Below are 21,098 nucleotides of genomic sequence, written 5' to 3' on the forward strand. Positions count from 1 at the left end.
TACATTTGCACATGAAATTGCATTTGAAAAACAAAGGATCGAGGATAATAGAAGTATAAAATGATGATTTCAAAGATGAAAAAACGAAGGTAAATAAAAGAGATTATGTACAATTGTTAAATGTTTCGATGCTCTGTTCAAGTGGTATTTATACGTTGTGAGGAAAACAAATGGGCATAATTACAGTGCATGATTACAGGGATTAAATCTTTGATCCATAGCGCCTTTCCTTACTCAAGAAGAGTGCTTTTATTTGTTGACATGAGATGCTCGCTTTCCTTGACATAGAAGCTGGGAAATGATTCCACCGAGACCGAGGCATCAGATTAAGGCTTGGTGAACCAGGACCGACCACAGGGACTTACTAGAAGGAAAGGCAGGACAAGACCTTTTGCAGCAGACTTCAGTCCAAGCTTGAAAGAATTCTTCTGGGACCCTTCCAACTCTCAAAGAGAACTTCAAAGCGCGGGAGGAAAGATGATGGGTGCCCTTCCCTATAAAACCACTTTCCAATTGCAGGCTTACCAGTAAATAAGAACCACTTCTGCCAGTGAGGAAACTGCAATTATGAGAAGAAAAAAAATGCTCATTGATAAAATAAAGACTGCAGGGATAGCTAGCAACAAGGCCCCAATGATGATTCCCCCCATTGTATACCACCTGCAAATAAGAGTAAAATTTCTATTTGTTGCCTTTTATGACAAATGCTGAAGACTCAGAGATACAAGGTAGCATCAGAATTAGAAGAAAGAGCTCAAACCTGGGTACTGAAAGTATCCCATGGGCCATGAGCTTGGTGTTCCTGTCCTCCATATTTGGGGAAATTAGTATCAGAAAATGGATTATAACTAAACTACCTCCTCCCACACCACGCCAGACTAAGTTAATTTCCATAGCTTGCCACCTGTCAGGAAACAACCTCAGCAAAGCAAGATATGCCGACAAAGACATTAACTCCTTTTTGTATGTTACAGATGCCAGAGTTCAAACTCTAAATATGAAGGTAATTGCAGAGCTACCCTTTAGAATACTCCATGGAAGCTTTTGACGAGGCATAAGCTTTCAAAGAACTAGCATGTCATAAAATAGAAAGAGAAAATCCTGCACATCTCCCTTGTGCAATTTTTAGACTGGATAGACAAGGGCAATCTAACTCATTAACGACAAATAACTATTTAAGGCAGCAGAAACATGTGTGTTTTCATACTATATATGTTTCACTTCAAGAAGGTTTAGATGCCAAATTTAGAAGATTTCCTGAAATATCATCCTGCAGGAATGGTAACTATATTTTGCTAAAAAAGGTAAGTAGCACGATCACATATTCACATCATTCAACTAACATATCAAAAGTAACCCTAATTTTTACAAGTCGATCGATTGAAACGTTATTTGCTTTCCATCAATCAGAGCACTTGAGAGTATCGCTCCCGTTCCATGCGTGCCACATCCCTCAAAATCCCTCCAGGATCTTACTCTCTAACCAAGCAACTCAGAAAGAAACCCGATGTTGATGGCCAGCGAGTTGCCTGAAGACTTGGCGACATAGATTCTGCTACAGCTTCCCGTCGATTCTCTATTGCGATTCAAGTGCGTCTGCAAATCCTGTATTTTCTTGTCATGTTTTGGTGAGTAATGAAAGCGTACCGGGATTTGCAGACGGACTTGAATCGCGATTGAGAATGCGAACTACTTCGACCTGAAGATTGATTCGAAACTGAAAACAAGATGGAACTTTTGTGGAGTTTTTTTGGTATAGAATGGTAAAGAAAGAGATGAAGAGAGAAAATAGAATGAAGCATACAAAACCTAACTAGGTTTTCAGCTGGTCGATTACCATGAATGCAAAGAATGTATATTTAAAGGTATTTTATTCACATGGGCTAAGTCTCGGCCCAGGATCTCATTCAGCCCACTTAATGAGTCAGCATCCTATGTCACATGCCACCTGGGATCTACCACAGCCCTAGCTCGTTTCCAAGGGACAAAACACACGCATGCCATGTTCTATTCTCATCTGCCGTCTGTATTGTGCCATTTCCCATCACAACCGTCTATTGTTGCCACGCGTATAACAACTTTCCTAACACACAACTGATTACCTATGCCACATCACTGCTCAGTCTCTTTCTTCTTCGTTTTCTCACCCTCCTACCTCCATCACCGGTTTACAGTTTCAAATTTGAATACGATAATATCAGGCGGATAAGGTCTCAGAGATGGTTACATCTAGCCGTCCAAATGTCTGCTTGTTTCCTAGTAATCTAGTGGAAGTTCAAAAAATAGCGCGATCAGAAATTCCCGCCACCAATGCAAAGCTTCCCTCTCAAGCTTCGCTAAATTACGGTTGCCATAAACGCTGGAGAAACTTCCTAATTTGACCAAATACACTTTTTCCAAATGTAATTATAATAAGCACATCCAAATTTGGCTCTTTAATCCCCAAGCTACCCCTTCCCAACGGTTCATTCTATCACACAATCTCCAAAACACCCTCCCCACCAGTTCATTCTCGCGCAAGCTTCTCAAAATATTTCAAATTCCCCGCTCTCCCTCGATTCCAAATCTCCATTCCCCTATATAAACCAACCCATTTCCTCCAAATCCTCTGCAAGCAAAACCAGAATTCAAAACCCTAATCCTCAATTCCTCGCTATACAATCCCAAAAACCAAAGAAAATGCCGGCCTATCCCGAAGAGCCATTGCTCGCTCCGAACCCGGACCGGTTCTGCATGTTCCCGATCCAGTACCCGGAGATCTGGGAAATGTACAAGAAAGCCGAGGCCTCCTTCTGGACCGCGGAGGAGGTCGATCTCTCTCAGGACCTCCGCCACTGGGATAATCTAACCCCCGACGAGCGCCACTTCATCACCCACGTGCTCGCCTTCTTCGCCGCCTCCGATGGCATCGTTTTGGAGAACCTCGCCGGTCGCTTCATGAAGGAGGTCCAGGTCTCCGAAGCACGCGCCTTCTATGGCTTCCAGATCGCAATTGAGAACATCCACTCCGAGATGTACAGCCTCTTGCTCGAGACCTACATCAAGGATTCGGTCGAGAAGAACCGCCTGTTCCACGCGATCGAGACCGTCCCTTGCGTGGCCAAGAAGGCCCAGTGGGCCCTCCGCTGGATCGACGGCTCCGAGACGTTTGCGGAGCGGATCATTGCCTTCGCGTGCGTCGAGGGGATATTCTTCTCGGGGAGTTTTTGCTCCATATTTTGGCTCAAAAAGCGCGGGTTAATGCCGGGCTTGACGTTCTCCAACGAGCTGATCTCGCGAGACGAGGGTCTCCACTGCGACTTCGCCTGCCTACTCTACTCGCTTCTGAGGAAGAAGCTGAGCGAGGAGCGCGTGAAGGGGATCGTGCGCGAAGCGGTCGAAATCGAGAGGGAGTTCGTGTGTGACGCGCTGCCGTGCGCGTTGGTGGGGATGAACGGGGATCTTATGAGCCAGTACATCGAGTTTGTCGCTGATAGGCTCTTGGGCGCGCTAGGGTACGGGAAGGTGTACAATGCTCAGAACCCGTTTGACTGGATGGAGCTGATCTCGTTGCAGGGAAAGACTAACTTCTTTGAGAAGAGGGTCGGCGAGTACCAAAAGGCCTCCGTCATGTCCAGCATCAACGGCAATGGGGGCACCCACGTGTTCAAGTTGGATGAGGATTTCTGAATTGTAATGATATTCATGATTCGCATAATTAGTGCTATATTGTGCCTTTTTCTTTTTATTTTTTCTACAATTTCTTTGCTTCTGTAATTTTTCCATTATTTAGATATTGGTGCAAATATTTAAATATTACAAAATTCCATATTACCAAAATTATCTTATCGTTTTCTTGAAAGAAAAAAAAAAGGGCATTAACAAAGCGAACCTTTTTGGCAAATTCGATGATCCAACTTTACCCTTTTCCCATTGTTCAATTGAAGTATATAACAACAGGAATGGCCTACAATTGTACGAAAATTAGCGCTGAATTTATACTTGTTCAAAAAAAAAAAAAAAAACCATTACTCATCAAACAAAGTTTCGTTCGTGAGGTTGGTTTTTTTGGGAGAAAAGGACAAACATTTTGGTTTGTTCCTTGTCTAATCGTGTGCGCGACAAAGGCATAGCCATTTGAGAAGAGGCTCTGGTTGGGACTCCAAGAATGTCGGTGTCATCTACGGCCACTCCGCAGTTGCAGAGCTCCGGAATGCTCTCCAGAGAGCAGTTTCTCCATCTCTTCAACCGCTTCACATTCCTCGCTTCCCAGCCCGGTGCCTTTTCCATCTTTTTATTTTTCCTAGTTTGTTTTAGGTCACTAATAGCAGTTTTTGATTGATAAGGTTTTTGAGAACTACTTGCAGATGTGAAGAAAAGGATTGCAGACGCTGTTGAGGATAAGCATGTGAGTTTCCCTTTTTATAATTTCACTCTTTGTTTCTTGACTTCAAGCTTAAATTTGGTTGGGTGTTTCTTTTTTTTTCTTTTTTTTCTTTTTTTTTTTTCTGTTTTTTTACGTTATTGTGAATTGTGGTTGGAGTATTGCTTAACGTTATCTAAAATGGGTTGTAATTTGATCTAGTATTGGCAAAGGGGAAATGGGTCCAAAGAATTGGTTTCATTGATAGGTGAAATTATTTGAGTGTGCTTCTCTCATCAACTTGGTTTGTTTAGTATTTTGTATTCAATTTAATCTCGACTTTTCTGTTAATTCTCAATACTCTCTCGCTTATGGCCTTGGAATTTTTAATCACAGGTGACCTCGGAAAGTAGAACTTTCACTTTACCATGTCTAAACGAGTATTTGACTTAGTTATAGTGAGCTTTGTTTTGGTTATTTTGAGATGGGAATTTTTCGGTGTGACCATTTGGTTAGGACCTTTTGCTGATATGAATGCTGGTGTTCATTTCCATATTGGAAATGCATATCATTGTTAGTTTAGAAGTGAGTATCTGTGTGGAAGGTGTGAGTCGTCAGCACTGTTACATACCTCTGCATATTCGAAGTAACATTTTTCTTTTTCGGTTGTTTTACCAGGCACTAGCATAATCATTTTTGCATGTATTTGCTGCCACTGTGTTAAGTATGTTTTTTCTTCTAGGACTTATCAAGTATCATGCCTATTGCTTATGCAGGAAGCCGTCGCTGTAACCACTGCAATCCAGGAAGAGATATTTCTTGAGATGGGGGTTGGTAAGTCTGTCCAGTAATGCCCACTGGTGCTAACTTCAAATTTTCCTGCTTTTGTTTTTGGTGATAAAGTGAGGTACTTTTTGACCAAAAGAAAAAGGAGATAAAGGTTAGTTGTTGGATAGGTGAAATAAAGCATGTCAGTGGAAATGTATCAGTTCAGTGTCAAGTTTAAATGGAAAGCTTTGTCTTCCCGTCCATGCAGCAGGCATTTGCTGCTCAACCAAATTGAAGTTTATCAAGAGAGTCACCAAACGTATCCCCCTTGAAACGTAAAGCATTTCAAATTCATGTTTGTTTTGCAGTAGTTTACATGGTAATCTCGTCTGCATAACTGAGTGAAGAGTCTGAATTCATTTTTGAAATTTGATTAATTCAGTCCAAATATCGAGATTGTGTGGCATTTCCGCTTTTATGATCCAAGGTGAGGCAGCATGAAGGAAATGAGAGCATAATATTACACATTTTAATGAAACAAGGTATTCAGGAAAGCATAAAGTTACATTGGTCGATCTGATCTTCACTTGGTTTTGTGGTGGGTAAATCTTCAAGATGAAAGAGGCATTACTTAGCTTTTGTTCATAGACCATGTGATTGTCTATTCCTAAAGGGTTAATCTGCGAATTTATCTTGGCATGTGCATCTTATGTTGCAGATGCTGATGTAATTCCATCCATGAAAGTTGTGACTAGGATGCTATATTTAGAGACAAAATAGACAATGTTCGTTCCCTAAATCATATCATCAACAGTTCTGCTGGCCATTTTGCAATATTAATTCACTGGAAGTTCCTATATAAGTTACAATGAATAGGATATTAACTTGGTGTAAGTTAGTTTTAAAAGTGTATCTTTTCTGCTACAGATCCAAGGTTTGGTTTATCATGCCTGGGGAAAGCGAATACGGTTTATGAGAATGATCAGGATTTCATGATTTGCTTTTATAAATTTATTGCAAGGTAATCTCTCTCTCTCTCTCTCTGTGGGCTTATAAACTTATTTGGCTAGCCATTTTGAACTTATTCTTTTGCGTTTGATTTTTAAAAAATTTTTTGTAGAGCAGGATGATAGTTATTGAATAAATTCATTTTTTCATACTTTTATTGTCATCGTCTCTGTGACTATGTGTGCTGCTGTAAAACTAACGTCTTTTTTTTTTTTGGCTGGGCAATGTACTTTAGTTTGAGAAGAACCCCTTTTCACATAGTATTCCTTCTTTTTCCCTTTTTGTTTTTTGTTCCCTATTGTGTGAATGATAAGTTTTTCAGTTAGAACTTCCTCTATTGATATGTTAGTAGCGGTTTCTTCTTTCCTTCTAGAGCTTTAGCTGGTGTAGAAGATCTTATTTCTAATTCTATATTGCTAATAGTACTCATACTGTGGAATAATAATAGGGAAGAGATGGCCTGTGATGAAGCTGAGCTTGGACCAGATGAATTTACTGAAAGAATGCGTAGTCAACAAATGCTACAGGAACAGGTAAAACCTCTCAAAATTTTGGTGAATATTATTGGTTGAAAATGGATCTTGCTGAAGTATAAATGGCGAATTCTTTTGTAGCAACTGGAGATGCTAAAGCACATGCGGAAATTTCACTTGGATGACCAATCTGCTATTCTTGAGAAGGTACATACATGTATATGCGTTTTAAGCTCACATAGGTAGGAATTGGTTGTCATTGAACCAGATATAGGCAATATCTCTTTGTTTTCTGATATACAAAAGATCAAATTTTATTTACTAGTCATATTAGACGGCCATTTTTGGTTTTGTTGCAAGTACTGGTTTTTATGGATCTTAACTTGTCAGCAAGAAGATGGCTGTCGGTTCCATAGTATTGAGCCCAGCTAAAATTTACTTAGCAGCAATAATATGTTAGAACATATTAATGTGATATATTGATTAATTTCATGTTCAATTCATCCTTGGAAAGGAATTCTCTCTCTCTCTCTCTCTGTCTCAATTGGGTCTTGTGTTTTGACAGTTGCGCCAGCAGATGGAAAATGCCAATTATGAGGGTGGGGCATCGGTTTTGTCACCTGAACAGATTCAGGAGATTGTTCAAAGGAGGGTATCCCCTTTATTTAAGCCGCAGTGGACATGAGATGGTCAATGGAAGCAGGAAATGCGCTTTAATAATGCCCCAAGGGAAGTGGGCCGTAGTGGAGATCAACTGTTGGGGAACCTGTTTTTGGCATGTTGTATGAGGCTTTCTCAGGAGTAAACATTTTCTCCAGCTAATTTTATGACAGGAAAAAGACCCACCTGGCTTTTGTGATTTTTTATAGGATCTCTTAAATATCGACAATTAGTTCCATATTGTTTTGGATGTGCATATATACTATAGCGTTATGCAGTTGCAGGCTCAAAGCTTGTGAAAAGTTGTGAAGAAACATGAAAGAATAATTGTGAATATTGAGCAGCATTTCTGCTATTTGCTCTGTTAACAAAAAAGAACAAAGAAAAAAAAAATACAGCTATGAAGTAAAAAATCAATGGGTCAAGCAGGACTGGGACGCGTGAGTCATCTAAGCAGCTGAAGCAGTTAGTAGGTGCAAGGCTACAAGGGGTTGTTGGGAGTTTTGACTGGATTTGGTGCTCATGGAGTTCAAATGCGCGAAGCCCCGGGCCACAAGCGAAGCTGCTGTTTGGTTTGTACGATGTTTACGACGAGCCAGCCCAAGCAGAGATGGAGATGGCCAAGTTGGTCTAAGGCGCCAGATTAAGGTTCTGGTCCGAAAGGGCGTGGGTTCAATTCCCACTCTCCACACAGGTTATATTCTTTTAACGAGTAATGTTATATTTCACATCAAATATTCCATTATATAGCCAATCTACCTTTAGTTTATTTTTTATTTTTTAAAACAATAACCGGTTCAAGAGTGGAGGGGCACTATCACATCAGCCTATGGGATAATAGTGAGATATTTATATGATATATATAACATTAATCATGCTAAAAATTACATTTTTATCTTATTACTGTCAATTAATTAACTCATAAACTTATTTTATTATTTTAAACAAGGATTAATCTATGAGTTGGTTGCACTACTTTATTAGTAATGTGGGATAATACTGTGGTTTTTAGCATTATTTATTTTTTATTGATCACATCACTCTTTATTTTCGGTGCATAGGGTTGCATAGGCCTAACTCATCAAAGACCTAATAATGAGAACTCTGATCTAATTTCATTTAGGGTTAAATATGGGTGGCAATCTGCGTTTTCATGTTAAGACATGGTTACATACTCTGAACAAGTTAATTCTCATTTTACTTATTTAATTAAACAAGTTAAATCTTTTAATCTTAATTTGCTAATTTCATGTTATATTTGCAAATTATATAAAAAATTGTCAATTCTAAAATTGAATTTAAGATAAATCCAACTAAAAATCCAATCAATGACTAGAAGAAGCTATGTCAATATCAAATAAAAATGGTGAGTTTCTTATTCTAAAAAAGGAATGTCACTTTGTAGATTGAGTGCATCGAAAATTAGCATGATCTTACCATCGCAACTCTATGGTGAAAGCCTACCATTGCTGCTAGTGCAACTGCATCTCCTCAACTGTTGGGGCTTCACTTCCTTTTCGCACTCTACTGCAACCGTTTGCTTTTAGTTTGAGCAATTCTTAAGAGTGAATTTTAACTCAAGGGATGCCCATCTTAAGTGGAGGATTTCGGTGCCCTTTGAGCAACTTACTCAAGGAACCCTTGTACCAAGTAATAGTTTACTATATTGGGCATGTTGCCTCTGTTTGACCTCTTTTTTTTTTTTTTTTGTCAGTCTAAGAGTTGATGATTAACAGAAGACACAATTAGCTAGTGGCGAGTTTAATATTTTTAGTGTTTTAAGGGAGAATCCCTCAAAGTGCGATATTTACACTTACCTCCTAAATTCAAAGGGCAATCCAATAAATATTATTTTACCTGCTTTTACTAGACACTCTCACCTTAAAAATTAGAAAATGTAAAATACTCCAACTGCACTGCTTAATTTCTCACCAACTTCAATGCTCATGTGTGTTGTTGGTCAATTTATATGTGTATGTGGTCGTTTACATTTTTGTGACAAACTTGGGACTGCAATGTCAATTTGTAAAGAATTTTTAATGAAAATTGTAATACTTTTAAAGAACGCTTGGCATGACAAAGAAGCCAAAAGGATCAAGCCAAAGGTAAAAAAATTTGATGAGAAATACTAAACATTGATACTTCTATACTTTCAAGTGTATTTCTTGATGTAGATGTAAAAATAATAATAATTTTAACTGGAATGTTAAGAGTATTATGCACTTGAAAGTGTGTGAGTGTGAGTACAAGTGTTGTAACATTTCCCCAATTCAATTTCTCTTCCCACTCATCTATACGCATAAGCACCGACGCACACATAAATCATCATTTTCACTGTGACTATAAACTCCCCCGCTCCTAACTTTTGCTTTTAGCTGGCATTGTCAAAAGTGATATAGATTGATTATTCACGAGACAAATACTCAAGAAAATCCTCTATCGAGACATTTATATAATACATTCAAAACACAAAATTTAATCAAACTTATATAATATTAAATGAAAAAAAAAAAAAATGGTTAATTTCAGCAGAAACTTCCGGTATTGTTATTGGTCATGTTAGAAGCCGGAGGGATCTGAAAGTGCCAGAGCCTCCCGACCCCATGGACCTTATACTTCATGCACAGGAACTCCTTGGCATAAACACTCTCCACCTTCCTATTCACGTCGTGAAGGAAAACGTGCGTCACGCCCGGCCGTGTCCTCGCGCGGGCCATCACCGCCGCCGAGTAAATAGCCGCCATCCTCCCCGGCGCCTCTGGAAAATACCCTCTCGGCGCGTCGATCATTATCATGTCCCACTCCTCCCTGTACACCTCGTCCGGTAATTCCGTTAAGGCTAGCCTGCACCGCGTGTTGCGGAGGCGCAAGTTAGAGGGGGAACAGTCCTCTTCGGACTTGTACGAGGAGAGGAGGTCGTCGGCTTGGGAGAGGCGCGTGCGGTAGCGGACGGTGGAGGCGCGTAGCACGGGGGCGCGCTGGATGATGGTCTGGACCCACTTGGGGTCCTCCTCGAGGAATAATGTGGTCCCACGTGGGTTGAGGGATGCCCACATGAGCGAGTCGTGGCCGAGGCCGAAGACCAGGAAGTTGCAGGGCGCGAGTGACTGAAGCACGCCGAAGGAGACTCTGATCTCCGCGAGTGACTGCTGTGGGACCACCCGTGACGTGGCGTAGTGGAGTATGGCTATGAGCTGGGTCGGAGTCGTGGAGAAATCGGCGGCGGACTCTACTCTGGCGCCTCGCAAGCTGGTCAGGGAGCAGAGGAAGGAGTTTCCGTTGTTGTCGTTGGACGTTCGGCCTAAGACCATTAAGAGCAGCGCGGTGGTGATCACGCCGGCGGTTACAACGGCGAGGAGACGTGCCTTCTCGGGAATGAATCGGCGATTATTCTTCATGTCTCTTCTTCTATGCGGAGGAGGCTTTCAGCGAGTAAGGGTTTGCTTTTATACAAATACAAATGATAAAACAAGGCAACGTGGCGAGAAATAATTGATGGAGTGGGGTTACACGTGGCCTGTTTCCCTAAGTTTTCTCATCCTTTGACTTAAATGTCCAGACGTATCCGTAGACTTTGTACACTCTCTATATGTGGCCCCAATCGTCTGCAGCTGCTAAAAAGATAGTAGAGATTAGTACAAGCCAATCAAGATTGAACATGTCAATTGTTTTTGTCGGATTCAATCATTTTTAAATGGACATAAACAAATAGTGGTTGTTAAATAATAGTGCGGGTTCGAATGGACATAAACAAGTTTCCAAATTGCAGCCAATAGCTGTCATAGGACAAAGTATTCCTACAAATTGAGTTCCATTTTTTTATTCAATCCAATCTACAAAATTTACATCTCTCTTATGTATTTTTAAATGAAGCGTGAGAATTATATGTTCGGTTAATTCTATAAAAAGTATATAAATATTAATTTAATAAACTGAATTATAAAAAATTAATTAATTTAATTTATAAAAAAAACTTTGTTGTATTAAAATAGTAATTAAATAATTAAATTTATCATTTTTTCTATACCCATTGTGGGAAGATAGGAGGTTCATTGTTAGGGGCATGAATAAGGTAGGTAGTCAGGAGTTCATCAGGGTCGCATGTTTGGTGGTTGCATTCATAGATCTACTATGAGTGTGAGGGAGCCAACTTGCTGTCAACAACAAGAGCATGGCTTTCTTCTGTTTATATGGCATACAAAATTCACACCCAGAGAATTAAACAAGTGAGAGTTTATTATATATATTTTTTTTGTTGGGTTGGGGAAGTGGGGGGAGTGTAGAAATCAAATCAATTAAAAAGTTCATTGATGAACAGAGAAACAGACGAACAGAAAAAAAGAAAAGAAAGAGTGTGATGCATCACCAAAATATATTTTTCATAATAAGTTGGATGTGCTTTTCTTACCATTTGGATTGATATATATTTGATGATGAAGACGAGGCAGCTATCTAATTGAAGGGCGTTAAAAGTAATTAAATTGGATCGGAATAAATTTTTTCCATTCAGTTTATTAAATTAACATATAAGCACGTAATTCTCATATGCATTTTTTAAAATACATATAAGAATTATATGCTTTGTTGATCCTAATAAAAATACATGTTAGAATCATATAATCTAAGAGCACTTCTAATAAGCTATTCCTATTCTATTCAAACAAAAGTTAAATTTGAAAAGAGAAATCTACTTTTTCTAATTTGAAAAGTCACTTTTAAAAGCAACCAAAAATCAAACTCTTTATATATTTTTCTACTTTAATTAAATATTATTTTATTATCATTATTAGTTAATTCTTTCTTTGTTCTTAGTAAATGAGATAGAAGTCAAAGAAAAGCTCAATTGTCTCGGACCATGACTAAATTGTAACATGTGATGTGAACCTTTTTTTTAATTTTTTAATTTTTTAATTTTTATTTTATTTTTAGGCTAAACCGGTTTTGTAATGCATAATTTCTTAGCCGATTTTTTATGAGTGAAATAGGTTTTTACTTAAAAATTGGGTCATTAATTAGTGTAATTAATTGCGTTAATTATATTTCAAGAGTTTTTCATATATAAATTATTCAATAAATTAAGTATTATTAATGTCGGAATCAATAAATAAACAAGTAATACATCAAATTATTATGTATAATACGTTTAGGATTCTCAAGAAAGAAAAATATACAAAAAATATATATATATAAAAAATCTTTTATATATATATATATATATAAGATTTATTATTATTATTATTTTTTTAATTATTAGGTAATATATATATATATATATATATATATATATATATAAGATTTATTATTATTATTATTTTTTTTAATTATTAGGTAATAACCGAATCATTTTAGACATAGTATAAAATTGCAACAAGTGTCATTTTAATAATTTATTGCAACAATCACTGCCAGAGACGAAGGGAGGGGGGGGACCGGGGTGGGCCATGGTCCCCCAAAATAAGGAAAAATATATATATTATAAGTAAATAAAAAAATTATTAAAAAAAAAAAAAAGGTTAAGTTAAAGTTTTAATTTTAGTCATTTGGCCCCCTCAAAAAAAAAAAAAAAAAAAAAGACCCTATTTTTAATTTTGTTGGCCCATACCCACTAAGATTTTTCATTTTTGGCCCTTACTTTCAAATGTCCACTTTTTTGGCCCTTACGGTAGTCTTTAATTCATAAAAAACAACCAAAATAATTTTTTTTAATAAAAAAATTCTAAAGAACCAAAGAACAACAAAAAAAATTGGCTGGCCCATTTTTGTAAAATTTCCTGGCTCCGTCCCTTATCACTGCTTAGCCATCGGTTGAAATATATACAATATATAAATTGCTTGATCAACTACTATTAATGTTGAAAATCAAATAAATAAAAATCAAATTATACTAACTTATTTTCTGACTCTCTCTCTCTCTCTCCCCGATTTAATTTTTTTTTTTCACTGCATAGCCACCGGTTTAAATATATACAATATATAAATTCCTTGATCAACTATTATTAATGTTCAAAATCAAATAAGTAAAAATCAAATTATACTAACTTATTTTCTGTCTCTATCTCTATCTCTCTCCGATTTAATTTTTTTTTTTCTCTCTTTCCATTTCCGTGTCTCTCTCTCCACTCTTCAACTGTAACAATGTAAGAATTCAACCTAAAGTAATTCTTCTTCTTAACCTTTCATGCGTATGTTTTTTATTTGAGAAAAACTACAACTTTAAGAATTAACTTCCTTTTTTTTTGTTTTCATTTTTTTTTTCTCTCTATCTCCGCTGTTCAACGGTAATAACCTAAAGGTTCAATCTCGATGTAATTCTTGTTCTTAACCTTTTGTGAAACGTTTAATGTAAAAAATAAAAAAATAAATTGTATTTAGCTATCAATATATAGATACGGAACTAATGTTTTGTGCTACTTGATAAGAATAACACAACACTTTCCAAACAATTGTAATTGAGTACTAATTGTATTTGTAGGTTATTTATTTTTTCAATTTGTACTTTCTTTGAATATTTGTTCTTTCATAAAAATTGAAACTTCTAAATTAAGATAATAAATTGTTTGAATTTTTAGCAGGCTAATGGAAGATTATAGTGTGTTTATTTGATAGTTGTGCCCAAAAAAAAAAAAAAAAAAGAATAGAAACTCTTTCGAAATACTAAAAAGATAATTAAACATTGAACCTGAAAAAATTTATTTAATTGAATTGATTATTTTTAAGTGTGTTTCTCTATAAATTTTATTTGTATTGAAATATAATAGGTATCACACTAATGAGATTTAGGTTTTAATTCATTTGAATATTCTATTGTTTTTTTTTTCCTTTTTTTTTTTTTATGTGATTTACTCGAATTGTTTAACACTTTTTTGAAAGTATTGAAAGAGATTTATTTGATTGCATGAGTGAAATATTTGTTTTATTTTGTACTAAAAAGAATAGAGAATGTTTTGTTTATTTTTCTTTGTATTTTTTGAAATGATTATAACTTTATGAGTTTTATTTATATTGAAATATAATAAGTATCATACTAACAATATCAGAGTTTCCTATTAATTTTTTATTAATGTTTTTGATAACCAGAATTCAAGCTTTCTTTTTGTTATTTTTATTTCTTTTATACTTTTCATTTTAAACAACACATATGGGAACAATGATTAACATGTTTTAGTTTATGTGGATTAAATTAAAGCTAAGGGTCTTATGTTGTAATTCATTTGAATTTTTTTTTTTTTTTTCGTTTGTGTTATACTTGAATTTTTAGGCAAAAGAAAGAAAAAATTTATTTGATTACTGTGCAAAAAAAGATTTTGCTTTTTAGAAACATAAAATAGACAATGAAATATCGAATCAGATGCGATAAGCTTTATTTGATGTTGAGTAAAAAAATTTGTATTATTTTGTATTCATAAAAAAATATTTTGTTTCTTTTTCTCTGTATTTTTTTTTTCTTTTCAAATGTTAAAAAAATATACAAGTTTTATTTGTATTGAAATATAATAGGTATCACACCAACAATATGATAGATTCTTACTAATTTTCTATTAATGCTTTGATAATCAGAATTTAAGTTTTATTCTTGCTATTGTTGCTACATTCTATGTAGAATCCAAGTTTTATTCTTGCTACATTTTCTGAGGAAAAAACAATAGTGCATTGCGCGGGTTATATGCTAATTTATATATGAAAAATGGATATGTGGAGACATAATTAAGTTAATTTTTCTAAAAGGCGCCTAATATAAGTTTCGCACAACGACGTGCCGTTTCGTATCGTTTAGCTCCACTCCGAAGATAAGGTTGCAAGCTTGCGCACTTGTTCTTTCTTCATCTTCTTCCCCTGAACCATTTTGGGTTTCCTCTCAGAGCAAGCACACCCAAATGGCGGTGGCAATGTCGATGAGCTTCAACCTAGCTGGGGCGTTCCGAGGGCTTACCTTATCGTCTTCGAGCTCTTCTTCCTCCTCTTTCTTCGGAGGCAATTTGGGTTCCGTGCGCGTGGCGGGTCCCAAGCTATCCGTGTCGTTCACACGGAGACTCCCGTTGACCATCCAAAATGCGCACAAGAAAGGAGCAGGAAGCACCAAGAACGGGCGCGACTCCAGAGGCAAAAGGCTCGGCGTCAAGATCTACGGCGATCAGGTTGCCAAGCCCGGCTCCATCATCATTCGCCAGCGCGGTACCAAGGTAAATCTGATACCCAACTGTGATATGTCTTGGCTTAGGAACGTTTTTGTTGTAATTGGTTTTCAGATAATGGTTTTGCTTGATGTCTGCACTACTAGGTTTATGTTGCCTTGTTTATTAGTTCGGTTATGGCTGGATGTCTATGATTGTTGCTATAGTATTGAATTTGGGCTGCTGATTAGCTCTTGTTTAGGCTTAGGTTGTTGGAACGCCATGTACCTGTACATAGTTACTAGCTCTCCTTTGGCACACTCTTAGGTGAAAATAAGTTACTAGTACTGTTCATTGTTCTAGTGAAATGGCTCATGGGTATGACTTTTAAAGAAGAGGAAATTACAGAGCTAGCTGTAATGGCCAAATGGGAAGGTTGTAACAATCAAGAGGAACTGATATTGCAGATATTGTTGGTTTTTAGAAGATTAGAGACCGTTTCATGAGGTACTATAGAATTATACCAATCACAAAGAACAGCACCATCCCTTAAAATCGTTTAAGTCTGAAATGCATTTCTGTGATATTCACTGCATACATGTGGAATATGTTAAGAGGGAAACTGCTGTGGTGAAAGAAGCTTGGGCCCAATTTAGTGCTCCTTGTGGGTCTCTGGTTGACCCATATATTTATATTCTCAGCTAGGATATGATGCTACATGGTTGAGTAATCGGTAAAAAAGTAAGTACTAAAGTTCTTTCCTTTGGAATTGCATTATCCTCCTAAGCTTAAATTGATTAGGCATGCAATCTAGCTGTCAGGTAGAGGATAGAACTCATTTATGAGGGCTTCCACCTGAAAGTTAAGGCAAGAGCTTCCATAGTTTGATGATGATGTGAGTTAATATACTCTCTCTATTTGAGCCTGGTGTGGTTGGCGATAGTTGGGAACCTTTTTGAGGAGAAACAGCTTGTTTCAAACTCAAAATACACTGCTAGGTTTGTGGCTCACAATTCACAAACCAGTTTTGGGAACTGAAAGCTACATTTAAGAGGTAGATTATTGAGGGATAATTCACATTTACTGCACTAAAGGTGTTTCTGGCATTGTGTATGATACCCCTGAGAATGGCTATTGTTGTACATAGTGAAAATAAATTGACTACTTTTGCGTGAAGAATGTCCCTTATTTGGGTGAGTTGGATTATGGAGGCTACATGATTCCTTTACTCTTCATTTGTCTGTGATGATGATCATGACTAATTGGAACATGATGAATTACATGAACTTCCTTAGTGGTGACAAAAATACCACTCTTATGATTGGCTTGTGTTTAGAACATCAAACTCATTATATCTAATTAAATATAGAGGGTAAGTGGGATAACTGTGTACTAGTTTTCCACTTCGTTAAACAAAATACTTTCTAGCTCTCTATTAGAATTCTCGGGGGTTTGCTTACCAGAAATAAACACCTGGACTTGTAATGTATGGTACCTTATCCCTGTCTTATGCTATCTTTCAGTGACATCTGAATGTTTTCCATTGCAACATTTCAGTTCCATGCAGGGAAGAATGTGGGGCTTGGCAAGGACCACACCATCTTCTCCTTGATTGACGGTCTCGTAAAATTTGAGAAGTTTGGGCCTGACAGGAAGAAGGTCACCTTTTAAGTTACGAAACCTTATAATTATCGTTTCAAAGAGCTACACTTTCCAGAGTGACTTAGAATATGGAGTTTATGATTTGACAGGTGAGTGTTTATCCACGAGAAGTACAGCCAGAGAACCCAAACAGTTACAGAGCAAGGAAGAGAGAATCCTTCAGGCTGCAACGTGAACGCAAGAAAGCAAGAAAGGAAGGTTTTATTGCTCAACCACAACTAGTAATGGCTGCTGCTGTTGATGCTGCAGATAGCAATCCCATTTGCTAATTCTGCAAGGCGGACCTATCCTACTCTATTTGCTTTGCATGTAAATTTGAATGACTGGTTTAATCTTTTTGTTGTCCAATACCAGTTAATATTAAAGTGTAGCTGTAAACACTTGAATCAAATTTGCAAAATTGAGTTCCATTTTGTTTCTCTTCTATTTTTCATTTTTGCCAAGTGGTACGAGAAGTTTTCTCAAACTGATAATTTTGTAATTTGTAAGGTGGTCCTACCTCTAGAATTTGGTAATTTGTTGATCATTAAAAGGATTTCTCTTAAATGATAAACATAGCGTTTGCTCAAACACCGGTAGATGGATAATGTTTGAAACTACACTTTTATCACATTACTATTCCATTCGGTTGACGTTGTCATATCATGAATAATAGTGTGATAAAAGTGTAATTTTTAGCAAAATGCATTCTCATTTTAAACAAGCAAATTGCCAATTACTTAGCGTAAGGATGGATAATGTGTACGATATCTGGGTTTTGTAGTGCTGTCAACCTTACTAAGAATCAGGATGGGTTTGTTAATATGTTTTTAAAGACATTGCTTTTGTTTTAGTTTGAAAAAGTGTGTTTACGTAACATAAAAATGAAAACCATTTTTTGAGTTGCGAGTTGTTTGTTGATGCATTCATTTTACAACAGAAAACAACCACCCCACAAGAAAAACACCTGCCAAAGAGTGCAAGGATACCAAATGATTCAACAAACCTCATTCCATCCGAAAAAACTAAAGGACTATTGGATAAGAACAACAGTCAGCAACATAAACCAAGTCAAATTTAACTCTTAGTCTAATCTGAAAAATATTACAAAAGTACTCCGGTAATGTGTTTTTTTTTTTTAAAAAAAAAAAAGAAAAGAAAAAAACCCTAAAAACATTAGATCTTGGTTCTCCCTCGTGTGTTGACTACTTCACCGAGAACTTCCGTCCTTATCGTGGGCCTCCAATCCCAAATGACCTGTAGATTTGACAAACATTTAGAAGCTTAGTACCAAAGAGCAACCGAAATTCAAGTAATCCCTTGATACTTCTCTTCCAAAGAAAAAGAAGGTAAAAATGTTGAAAGAACAATGAAAAGTTATTTATATTTTAAGCGTAATGGCACTATTAAATGAATCCATGCCATAGATAAGGGGGTCTGAAAAGTTCATAAACTGTAGCTGAACTTGTCGATAGACAGTCTCACACAATCAACCCCATTCAATAAGATGTGAAATATCAAAGGTACTCGTGTCCACAATCTAATCAAGTAATAGAAGAATCCTTTTACCTTTATAACTTGCAACCTAAAACGGAACTCAATGACAAGATGACCAAAACCAACTGCTAAATTGCACAAAAGATCTAACAACATTCAGCCAAAAACTGAACCGCTAATTTATAGTCCAATTTCACAACACTCTTTATCAAGGCTTTGTGAATGATTTTCAAAGAGGTCAATAGTCAAGTTACAGCTGAGTCTACTTGTTTAACTTTCTTCAAATTACTCCAATCCAATTGAAATTAATCAATATCAACATCAAAACACCACAATTCGGGTCAGGTTTTATACTCTAGCACAGTTTACTTGGATGAAAATCACCAAAATTTGAGTGGGGGAGTTTTTGGATCACTCAGAGTTTACCAACTATTTTTTTGGCAGCGCATGCATCAGAGACTGGAGCCGCACCAGAGTACTTTAGCCGGAGACAACCGGCCAAGGCATCCAATGCAATGCTCGGCCGAGAGAAAATCAGGTTCAGAAACACGGGGGGATTTTTTCAACTCTGAAATTAAAGGCCTAATATCAAATTTATTATTCAATTATGAAAATCAGGTTCAGAAATTGACCAAAAAAAAAGAAAAAAAAAAGAAAAAAGAAGAAGAATAAGCAGATCGAGCTCAAATAGCACTACCTCCCCTTGTAATAGTAATAACAGGACAGAGGATTAGATCGTGGGTTCAAAACTCAATGGGGTCCGAGTAATTTCAATAATTGATCTTATAACCTATCTCAGAACAACAATTCAGTAACAATTAAACCATAAAGCTTCACAAATATCCAAGCTATACCATCAAAAACAAGCTCTCTAACCATATGACAATTATAGGACAAAAAATTTGAGAAGTTGATGAACCGTACCTAATCTAACTGGACCCAACGATAATATTGTTGATGGGGATGAAGATCAGCTTCACAAAGAAGCCCACGAACCCCATCACCACGAACCCGATCGCCGTACGGAACGCCACCTTGGTGAACTCTACACAGAACCAGATGACGAAATCAGACCCAATCAATAAAATTCACAAATCCCAGATCAGGATTCCAATGTCTCAAGGTCCAAACGAAACAGATCGGATCGAAAATTCAAAGCTTGAGAGATAAATAAAAGAGTTCTTTTTTTTTCTTCGTGGGATTACCTTTGCGGTCGGGCTTGTGGCAGCGCTTGACAAGGCGGACGCTGTCCTTGGCAAATTCTCTGAGTGGGTCGAATACAGAGTCTATGGCGTCCATTTTCTCTTTTTTCCTTTTTTTTTTTTTTTTTTTTTTTTGGTTAGATGAGGAATTAATTTGGAAGAGAAGGATAACTGGAGAAGAGAAGAAGTTATTTATTGGGAAATAAAACGAAGAGTGCTGCTGCTATATTTATGGAAATGTACTCACCTCTTGACTTGGCCTCGTCAGTGTCATATTTATGGACAACTTACTGGACAACTAAAATACCCGTGAACCGTTTACACTAATGGACAACTTACAGGACAACGGGGTATTTGATATGGATTTGGATTTGGATTTGGCTAGGTGGTGAAAACAAAAATTACACAATATGAGTAGTTTTTTCAAGGTTGAAATTTAATTTTAAGTTTTTTTTTTTTTTAATAAAAAAGTAGATAATAAAATTAAATCTGGACCAAATCCCTTTTATATTATCCCACCTCACCTTATTTGATAAGATATGTGAGAGGAAATCTTCTTATTCGAGTACTTAACTCATTTGGATAAATCTAAAATTTGAGCAATTTATTGTTTGAAATGCTAGCAATTTGAACAGCAAATGTGATAGATCTTTTACAAGGCTCACCTACCTGAATAGGTGGCTGAGTTACCTAAGATCTGTTGTAGCAAGTAGAGTTAGAGTTCTCTCATATTTACTACCTAAATTGTTAACCGTTGAAACAGTAAAACTGCTGAACAATGGAGTTTTGTCCGGGCAAGGGCCTCTTTATTAACTCTCTACAATTTTTTTCCCCACTCCTCTTTGATTAAATTGTAGGAAATCCAAATTCACTTTTTAAGTCCCTTTGGGGACATCCAAAAACAAAAAAACTTTTACAACGTCTCCCACTTCTCACTCAACACTACATCTTGATCCAAAGCCATGTAATTATTGTAAATTGAGTGTTATTAGGGTAGTTTTGTTTTTATTATAAGATCCTTGAAAATTTACATAACAATTTACATGACGCGTACCACGTAATTTATTAAAATGTAGATTGTAACGTGATAGTTTATATAGCACTTAACACATTTACAAACTAATATGATAATTAATGTAACACTTATCACATAAGCCATTAAAATATAAACGGTCACACTACACTATTTTCTATAAAATATAAATTGTCAGGTCAATTTGAAAATGACTTAGCGGTAGTACCTCCAATCATTTTCTTCATAAATATAAGTCCCACAGCTACTGATTAATGTAGATTGACGTCTAACTACGTTATGCCAATCACCTTTTTTTTTTCATTTATTTTTTTATTTTAGAAAAAAAAACAATAAATAAAAATTGAAGAAGAAGAATAAAAG

The 21,098-nt window shown here is 36.5% G+C and overlaps 5 protein-coding genes and 1 non-coding gene across 6 annotated transcripts; 4 read left to right on the plus strand and 2 right to left on the minus strand.

Annotated features, from left to right (window-relative positions):
• The first annotated feature begins 221 nt into the window (after positions 1-221).
• On the plus strand, positions 222-3,770 carry TSO2 (Ferritin/ribonucleotide reductase-like family protein). The gene has a single exon (XM_059596574.2). It carries the CDS (start codon positions 2,680-2,682, stop codon positions 3,667-3,669), a length of 990 nt encoding a protein of 329 aa, XP_059452557.2. The 5' UTR covers positions 222-2,679; the 3' UTR covers positions 3,670-3,770.
• Positions 3,771-4,020: 250 nt separating this feature from the next.
• Positions 4,021-7,606, plus strand: LOC132183175 (plant/protein). The gene is made up of 7 exons (XM_059596577.2): positions 4,021-4,256; positions 4,347-4,387; positions 5,119-5,176; positions 6,038-6,131; positions 6,567-6,651; positions 6,733-6,798; positions 7,157-7,606. Exons 1-7 carry the CDS (start codon positions 4,148-4,150, stop codon positions 7,274-7,276), a joined length of 573 nt encoding a protein of 190 aa, XP_059452560.1. The 5' UTR covers positions 4,021-4,147; the 3' UTR covers positions 7,277-7,606.
• A 255-nt stretch (positions 7,607-7,861) lies between these two features.
• TRNAL-AAG (transfer RNA leucine (anticodon AAG)) lies at positions 7,862-7,942 on the plus strand. The gene has a single exon. It is a non-coding gene; the product is annotated as a tRNA-Leu (tRNA).
• A 1,623-nt stretch (positions 7,943-9,565) lies between these two features.
• Positions 9,566-10,658, minus strand: LOC132182426 (arabinogalactan O-methyltransferase 1). The gene has a single exon (XM_059595664.2). It carries the CDS (start codon positions 10,647-10,649, stop codon positions 9,777-9,779), a length of 873 nt encoding a protein of 290 aa, XP_059451647.1. The 5' UTR covers positions 10,650-10,658; the 3' UTR covers positions 9,566-9,776.
• A 4,401-nt stretch (positions 10,659-15,059) lies between these two features.
• Positions 15,060-17,443, plus strand: RPL27 (ribosomal protein large subunit 27). The gene is made up of 3 exons (XM_059594357.2): positions 15,060-15,431; positions 16,920-17,021; positions 17,114-17,443. Exons 1-3 carry the CDS (start codon positions 15,126-15,128, stop codon positions 17,291-17,293), a joined length of 588 nt encoding a protein of 195 aa, XP_059450340.1. The 5' UTR covers positions 15,060-15,125; the 3' UTR covers positions 17,294-17,443.
• A 553-nt stretch (positions 17,444-17,996) lies between these two features.
• Positions 17,997-19,916, minus strand: LOC148586042 (protein transport protein Sec61 subunit gamma-like). The gene is made up of 3 exons (XM_088516536.1): positions 19,706-19,916; positions 19,425-19,545; positions 17,997-18,260 (listed from the first exon to the last, which is right to left on the minus strand). Exons 1-2 carry the CDS (start codon positions 19,797-19,799, stop codon positions 19,430-19,432), a joined length of 210 nt encoding a protein of 69 aa, XP_088372662.1. The 5' UTR covers positions 19,800-19,916; the 3' UTR covers positions 17,997-18,260; positions 19,425-19,429.
• Positions 19,917-21,098: the final 1,182 nt, after the last annotated feature.

The sequence above is a fragment of the Corylus avellana genome, chromosome 5, assembly GCF_965113065.1.
Source record: "Corylus avellana chromosome 5, dhCorAvel1.hap1.2, whole genome shotgun sequence".
Lineage (NCBI taxonomy): Eukaryota > Viridiplantae > Streptophyta > Magnoliopsida > Fagales > Betulaceae > Corylus > Corylus avellana.